At 36.8% G+C, this 8,616-nt stretch overlaps 1 protein-coding gene across 2 annotated transcripts; it reads left to right on the top strand.

Annotated features, from left to right (window-relative positions):
* The first annotated feature begins 374 nt into the window (after window positions 1–374).
* Window positions 375–8,616, top strand: tppp3 (tubulin polymerization-promoting protein family member 3). Of its 2 annotated transcripts, none has more exons than XM_081359742.1 (4): window positions 375–746; window positions 5,123–5,320; window positions 5,437–5,590; window positions 6,952–8,616. In XM_081359742.1, the coding sequence occupies exons 2-4, from the start codon at window positions 5,133–5,135 to the stop codon at window positions 7,141–7,143; spliced, it is 534 nt and encodes a 177-aa protein (XP_081215868.1). In that variant the 5' UTR covers window positions 375–746; window positions 5,123–5,132; the 3' UTR covers window positions 7,144–8,616. The 2 variants fall into 2 exon arrangements, with proteins under 2 accessions (XP_081215868.1, XP_081215867.1); XM_081359741.1 differs by having other exon boundaries at window positions 630–746; window positions 5,120–5,320; window positions 6,952–8,610.

Genomic DNA, 8,616 nt, shown 5'->3' with positions numbered 1-8,616 from the left:
AAGTGTAGCTATATGGACACACACACACACACACACACACACACACACACACACACACACACACACACACAGGCAGTATTGGATGAACATTCTCACATACGGACACTAACGCATGTCGTGCTGGATGAATCGCATTCCTCGCTCTCTTCTTTCACTTTTACATACAAGCACAACACGGCAAAACAGAGGATAAACACAAACCACAAACAAAACACAAATGCTTAAGTCTTTTCCTGGTTTCTCTATGTTGCAATGCTCAAGCTTCCAGTTCACCCCGACTGATAAATGACACTGGTCACTACAACTTGAGTAGGCTCTCTTTCTCTCCCTCTCCCCCTCTCTCTCTATATATTCCCACACACACACACACACACACACACACACTCACACACATACACACACACACACACACACACACACACACACACACACACACACACACACACACACACACACACACACACACACACACAACTGCTCTCTCTCTCTCTCTCTCTCTCTCTCTCTCTCTCTCTCTCTCTCTCTCTCTCTCTCTCTCTTTTATAGCCATCCCTTGATGTTAAACAGGACGTCTCCATGGATACAGGAATAAACAGATGATAACAAGCCCTCAGCCTTTTAAAGCCCATTTCAGAAGGGAGTAACATGACAGACAGAGAAAGAGAAAGAGAGGACAGAAGTTGTGCAGACCAGGGAGTGTGTGTGCATGTGTGTGGATTGCCAGCAGCTGGAAGTCAGTAGCACAGGTAAGAGTGATTTCACTGCTACTAATGTGATAGAATGCTCTTCGTAAGCAAATGCACTCCACACCTGTGAACATGCATACAGTACATGCACTCATCTTATTTGCTATATGCTTGCACTCATTACATCATACAAACCCATAATATTCCATGCATTGGTACACAGCATCTGTGGTTTACATACTGAAACTGTTAATGGCATGCTGCATATGGGCATTGCTGCACTGTGGAGTGTGACTTCAGTGAGTAAATTGACATAAATTCAAAGTGGTGGTATTTCAAGAATTTTTGATTTATTTTGAACCCCTGAACAAACATCCATAGCCTACATTTGAAGTTGCAACAATTGCATTCGTTGCTATAATGCATTTTTTAAATGTTGCTATTTTTTCTCCTTCTACTGATCATAAATATATAACACACAAGTGAAATGGACAAAAAAGAACATGTTTTAATTGCAATAAACTGTTTTAAATAACAGTAAGTAACACGTTCTAACTGCAACATCTGCAGTGTGACTAAGGGCCATCAAGTGCCAGAAGATGAAATCATGTTTGGATAATTACAATTGTCACTAAAATGATTTAGATTGCAATTATTATAGGCTGTATTTACTGCATGAAGTTTTCCTGGTGGCAAATTGGCACAAACTGATGCTATTCATATAATTGTTGAACAAAACACTGCTGACATCATCCAGTTAATTATAGGGTTGCTGTCTGTCTGATCAAAAAGTAAACACTCTTTAAGTTGTCTATATCAGTTATATTTCATATATATCAGCTGGTTTATGCAGTGCGTATCACATATTTTGTCTATTATATGCCAGTATGAAATACAGAATAAGTGTGAAAAAACATGTTGCGTGGGGAATACAGATATCGTGCAGGCAGGACCACAAAGAAGGATTAGCTATAAAACTCCTGGGCTGAAGCAGAGAAAGATTGAGATCTGTTCAGAAAGTCTTCAGGAAATGCCTTTGTTATTTTGATGAGTCTACTGTATGTTTGTGTGTTTTGTCTGGATGGGTGGGTAAGTGTCTCTGTTTCCCTCTTTAATACAATGGTAATTTTCCATAGACACTTCCAAAAAGTCGTGTCCTGCGTGAGGGGATCTCTTGGGAGGAGGGCAATGTGTGTTTATGTGGACGGCTGCCTTTGCATGTGTGTTATAAGGGTGAGGCTCATACAATGATGTCTTTATTCAGCCGCCTGTGTGGGAATAACCTCAGCAGCAGCTTGCACATGATCCCTCACATTAGGGAAAAACACAGCACACATGTGCAACATGTTAAGCATGACGACATATAAAATGCGATGACTTCGATGGTTCAATGACTGAAGAACTGTTTGCCAAACCAGTGATGATTACAACATTATGCAACAATTTTGGGTTAATTATCCTTAACAAATACTGAAATAACAAATTTACTCTTAAATGAACACCACTATTCAAAAGTCAGTAAGATTTTTTGTGATAGAAATTTAGATTTTTATTCAGCAAGGACACATTAAATTGATCGAAATTGACAGTAAAGACATTTGTATTACCAAAGATTTCTAATTAAACTTTCTATCCATCAAAGAATCCTGAACATTTTTATCCCATCAAAAATATTAAGCATCATAACTGTTTTCAACATTAAGAACAATAAGAAATATTTCTTACCAAATCAGCATATTTGGGATATGCTGGATCATGTGATGAGACGAGTAATGGCTGCTGAAAATTCAGCTTTGTCATCACAGGAATAAATCACATTTTAAAATCTATTAAAGGGTTAGTTTACCCAAAAATGAAAATTCTGTCATTAATTACTCACGCTTATGTCGTTCCAAACCCGTAAGACTTTTGTTTGTCTTCGGAACACAAATGAAGATATTTTTGATTAAATTTGAGTGATTTCTGTCCCTCCATTGACAGTCTACACAACTACCACTTTGACGCAGCAAAAGCTTAATAAAGAGATGGTAAAACTAATCCATATGAGTTGAGTGGTTTAGTCCAAATTTTCTGAAGAGACGCAATATACAGTATGATGAACAAATTTAGTTTAGGCTTGTATTTACATATAAACATTCATCAACTCACACATCAGTTATAATGATAAACGGAAGCTCAAGCCAGTTTGCTTGATGTGCGAGAACCAATGAGGTTCATTATTATGTTAGCACGTTTGAGCTTCAGCAAGAGGTTTGTTCTTATGCGTCCAGCAGGTTCGGTTGAGCTTCTGTTTATGTTCGCTGATCAATCTTTAAACGTGAATAAAAGCCTAAATTAAATGTGTTCATCATATAAAGCGATCGTGTCTCTTCAAAAAATTTGGTCTAAACCGCTCAATTCATATGGATTAGTTTTACGATCTCTTTATGAACTTTATGAAGCTTCAAAGTGGTAGTTGTGTAGCTGTCAATGGAGAGCTCTCAGATTTCATCAAAAAGATCTTTGTGTGTGCCAAAGATCAACAACACGAGGGTGAGTAATTAATGACATAATTTAAAATTTTGGGAGAACTGACCCTTTAATATAAAAAAACTCTTATTTTTAATTATAGTATTTCACAATATTACTGTTTTTTAGGGCTGACTTCTAATAGTCGAGGATTCGACGATTCGATTCGGAGAGGTCTGATTCGACTATGAACCTCATAGTCGAATACATGGGCGTCAGTTTGGTTTGAAATGTGCTGGGGACAGAGACGCATTCGCATTTTCAGAAGGGCTGGGTACCATTTTTATTTTATTTTTTCGCTTTCGCGCAGGTCATGTTTTGAAAGACCATGTCCTGTAGCTTACTAATGTAAATAAATTAAAATGTATTCAAAAATCTGCTTCACATTTTCAGCAGGGCTGCGGAGCGGCTGTGAGTTGACTCCACACGGTTCTCATGTGCGTTAAAAAGCTGACTCCACACGGTTCTCATGTGCGTTAAAAAGCTTTACGTTGTTTAATGTACCTAAACAACGATTACCAAATTTCCCTCTCATATTGCTCCTCATAACCACTGAAAATGGTCAAAAAATCGAACCCAGAGTCCAATTATTATGGACGTTATCTGATATTAATCGTTTCTGCTTCACATTTTCAGCAGAGCAGCGGAGCGGCTGTGAGTTGACTCCACGCGGTTCTCATGGCCGTGAGACCAAATTTCTCTCTCATATTGCTCCTCATGTTTATGAAATGTTATGATATATGTGTGATATATATGTGTTTTTTAGCTCTTTTGTTTGAAATGGAAAAAATCTAGCTGCTATCTAAAAAAAAAAGAAAAAAAAAAGGTTCGACTATCAGTCGACTACGGCAAAATCTTACGAATCAGATTCGACTATGAAAATCCTTAGTCGAAAACAGCCCTTGTTTTTACTGTATTTTTGGCCAAATAAATCTAGCCTTGGTGAGCATAAGAGACTATTTTATGTAACACTTAAGTCATTGTGTGTGAGCTGAGAGGAGACTACAGAAGGCTGAAGGAGTTGGAGTTGAAGCCAGGGCAAGCCCACCCACCGCTGCTGTACACTCATCACCTCTCCATGAGGCCATCAGTTGCCAAACTTCTGACATCCATCTGAAACATTCCACAATAACTCCAAGACACATCATCCACATACCAACTCTCGCCTCCATTGACAATGGCTGGGCTGTGCAGACACACCAAGAAATTCTGGAATCGGCCTCACTCATGCACTCGAAAGAAAGAAAATAGAAAAATACAGAATTATGAAGGAAGGAAAGAGGGAAGCAAAGAGGCTGTCTGAAAATGTCTAGGAAATTCTAACATCCATGTTATTTGTGTTGAATGAATAATTAGCAGTCTGCCGAGTGCTGCTAATCACCTCATTAGCTCAATCCTTATGGCCCTTAAATTTTACACCAGGCTCTGTCGTTCCACATACACCTAATGTGTTACTTTTGGCTGGTGCTTTAGTTGGTATTTTATTCATTCAGGCCATTCAAAACGCAATGGAAAAGAGGGTGACCTGCTGAAGAAGTTTGCCAAAACTCTGCAACAAGAAGACAGTTAGGCTAGTAAAATATCTCAAAGCTATAATGACAGGATAGTTTAGATAATGCAGATAACTTGGATCATTTAGACAGGCTAAATCTGAGTTTAAGGTACTTAATTGTCTGGGCTCAACCTCATCTGTACAGACCGAGACTAGACGTTATCAGTACATGTACTGTATAATACACATCTGAGATTCTGAAGATTATAATACAGTGCAATAATTATTTTTAGTGTACCACATTAATCTGCCTTCTCTTTCATCTTTTTTGTCTGTTTATCATGTCTATTGCAGATGACTTATATGGTCAGTTAAAACACCTCTTTTTCTAGAGAAATTGTTCCATTAGGTCATAGTCTTACTATTTGTTTAGCAGAATACCCAATATGGCAGAAAGCACAGACATGGACCAGCTTCTGAGCTCCTTTAAGAAGTTTGCTGTTCATGGTGACACCAAAGCCACTGGGAAGGAGCTGAATGGGAAAAACTGGGCTAAGCTGTGCAAAGACTGCAAAGTCACTGATGGCAAGAATGTCACCAGCACCGATGTAGATATTGTCTTCACTAAAGTCAAGTGAGTTTTTCATTTTTTTTTTTTTTTTGTTCTGGAGACTTTAAATTTTAACAAATTGTAATATATATTTTTGTTATTGTGCACACAATATAATCACATAATATATTATGATTCAGAGCAAAGACATCTCGGGTTATTACATATGAGGAGTTCCAGAGAGCTCTAGAAGAACTGGCCCCAAAGAGGTTCAAAGGTCAGAGCAAAGAGGAGGCATTGCAGTCTATATATAAGCTAATTGAAGGCAAAGATCCTACCAACGTTGGTGTAACGGTAAGGCAACCATTTAAAAACAATAATTTAAGGTATTTTTGTATGAAAACTTGGAAATTAATTTTGACATAAATTAGCGTGACTAAACTGTACACAAGGCGGCATAAAAATCAATGTTATCAATTCAATACATTACTGTTATACACAATCATTTTTTTTCAACAGATTTCTAATTCAAATAAATGTTCTTTCTATTCATCAAAGCATCCTGGAAAAATGTATCAGGGTTTCCAAAAAATGTTAAGCAGCACAACTGTTTTCAACATTGCTAATAATAAGAAATGTTTCTTGAGGAGCAAATCAGCATATTACAATGATTACTGAAGGATCATGTGACACTGAAGACTTGAGCTGCTGAATATTTAGCGTAATATTTGGCATCGCAGGAATAAATTACATTTTAACATATATTCAAATAAAAACAATTTAATTTAAATTGTAAAAATATTTCACAATATTATTGTTTTTATCAAATAAATGCAGCCAATTTTTTTTCCCAAAAAATCTTACAGACCCCAAACTTTTGAATGGTAGTGTACATAAAACAAGAAAAAAAGCAAGAAAGAAAGAACAGTTATTGGTTTGCCATTTCATCACACTGCAAATCGATTCTAATTCAACTAGTTATTAGGCTACCTCAACTTTGTTGTGACAGAAATGTGTGAGTGTATTACCTGAAATTTAAAAATGTTAGATAAACCAAGAATTGCCAAGCAGTTGTTGCTCAAGAAGGTCCCTCAACACTGCACATTTTGAATGTCTCCTGCATCTAACACATAATTCAACTCATCATTTCATTTGTAGAGCGCCCCATGAACTCGACTGGGCGTCAAATTAGTGAGACACCTAAATCAGTAGTGTTGGTGGGCCTCCAAGAGCAAGATTGAGAAACACAAAAAAGGTACTACCACATCATTCCTCAGTCGGTTCAACACTAGAGGGCAGTAACAAATCAAACAGCAATACATCAATTCTGGCAACTAGTTAAAAGTTCAAAAGGAGTTGCAGGAATATGTGATGCATATGCTATTGACGGAAAAGGTTCTGCTGGGGCAGGCTGAAACAGATTGGTATCAGATCATCTGATGAAACAACAATGCTAGTTTGATGAAGCACATTTTATGGGTAATTTCTAGTTTCCATTTTTAAAAGTGATTTTCTTTTTATGATATTACTTTCTAACGAATTATGATATCATTTTCTCTCTCTCTCTCTCTCTCTCTCTCTCTCTCTCTCTCTCTCTCTCTCTCTCTCTCTCTCTCTCTCTCTCTCTCTCTCTCTCTCTCTCTCTCTCTCTTTCTCTCTCTCTCTCTCTCTCTCTTTCTTATTCATTTGTATGTTTCTTTTTTTAACCATTCTAGAAAGTGGCAAAAACTGCTGCAGTGGATAGGTTAACCGACACATCTAAATATACGGGCTCACACAAGGAGCGCTTTGATGAGAGTGGGAAAGGCAGAGGAAAAGGTGGGCGGGAGGAGATTGTGGAGCACACAGGCTACGTAGGGGCCTACAAGAACGCCGGGACTTACGAGGAGAAGACAAAGGCCAAGTAAGGCCCCACTGTCTCCATGTCAACATGTTCTAAGCTCTGAGCTCCATCTTCATCAGCACTTATCTGGACCAAAGCCAAACTTGAACTTTGACCTGTAAAATCACACAGCCACTATGCAGTGTAACACAGGAAGTGTTGTAAATGTTCGTCTTTAAGGATAAAGAACATAGTATTACAGTCAGTTTTCATTAGAAAGTTGACAGAAGGGTAAGAAGGGAATAGGATTTCAGGTGAAAATCTCAAAGAACAAGTATAAATACTCTATAAAGAAGTAGGCTCTGTTGAAGGGAAACAGATAAGTAGTGTACTTGTTTGAATTATGTTGCTGTTTAATAGCTATGAGAAATGTGCATCTGAACGTCACTATTCTTTAGAGAGAGATAAGTGAACAAGAACCATTTTAAGAGATTTATTTCTTCTAACATACTATGTATAGACCTTACTTAGGGTAGTGCCACATTTAATTTTTGATTGGAATGAAAACGAGGATGTGAGGGATAGAAAAACAAAAAAAAAACTTGCAGTAGACAAAAACAGTTTTAAAAGTTGTGAGTTGTGAAAAGATTATGTGATCCAGAACCTTTACAGTGCATGCCATTGTAAAGTCTGTACATCTCTCCCTTACAACCTCGTTTTCATCCGCATTAAATTGAGTATGTCTACTGACTAATGTCTGCTGATATTCTTACTTAACTGCAGTCATCTAAATTCTAACTTTATTCATTGCTAAAAGTTAAATGTCAATCTTCAAATGAAATGGTGAACCAGCTTTATGTGTATATTACCCTTCTGTTTGCTAAAATTATTTCCAAAAATTCAATGTCATATCTTTGTTTTAGTTAGCTTACTGTGTTACTGAAACTGGAAACTGCCTTTGTATAAACCATTACTAAATATCTTTTGGTGTGTTTTATTTTAAGTTTTATTTGTGTACTTTGGTCTAAAAAACAAATAAAATACACAAACTTTATTGCAGCAAAACCTTACTGCCGATGTACACGACTGAAACAGACAACACACAAAATATTGTGTCGATATAATATATAATAACTATTATGCATCATAATAGTCATAATAGTATTATGCATCATTACTAGTACAGAAAGAGATAAATTATTGTTTCACATTCATGCTTAAACACATCCATCATGTTATCGTGTAAACATGAATCCCATGAAGTTGTTAATGAAATTGTGTTTAATTAAAATGAAGCTATTGTAGGCTACATTGGTCAAATAAATCCATCATACTGGAGCCTGCTGGCACTCAGCATCCGGGGGTAAAATTAAGTTATCAGTACCTGCAGGTATATATAAAAAAAGGTTTTAGGATATATTTAACGTTTCAGTTTACATTACTTAATGTTATTATAAGAGTTATATTTATATCATAAAACGATATTAATATCTTTCATAATCAGGCTGCAGCTGATGTCCAACTGCTGGGTTATAAACTAAAAATAACTCAACGACCT

The sequence above is a fragment of the Scardinius erythrophthalmus genome, assembly GCF_964197995.2.
Source record: "Scardinius erythrophthalmus genome assembly, chromosome: 2".
Taxonomy (NCBI): Eukaryota; Metazoa; Chordata; class Actinopteri; order Cypriniformes; family Leuciscidae; genus Scardinius; species Scardinius erythrophthalmus.
This window is presented reverse-complemented; position numbering and strand designations above follow the sequence as displayed.

Bases quoted from the DNA above. Each gene is read 5' to 3' on its own strand.
- tppp3 (XM_081359742.1), top strand. From the start codon at position 5,133: ATGGCAGAAAGCACAGACATGGACCAGCTTCTGAGCTCCTTTAAGAAG. The intron at 5,321-5,436 runs GTGAGTTTTTCA...ATTATGATTCAG, and splicing joins ATTGTCTTCACTAAAGTCAA to AGCAAAGACATCTCGGGTTA. The intron at 5,591-6,951 runs GTAAGGCAACCA...TAACCATTCTAG, and splicing joins CTACCAACGTTGGTGTAACG to AAAGTGGCAAAAACTGCTGC.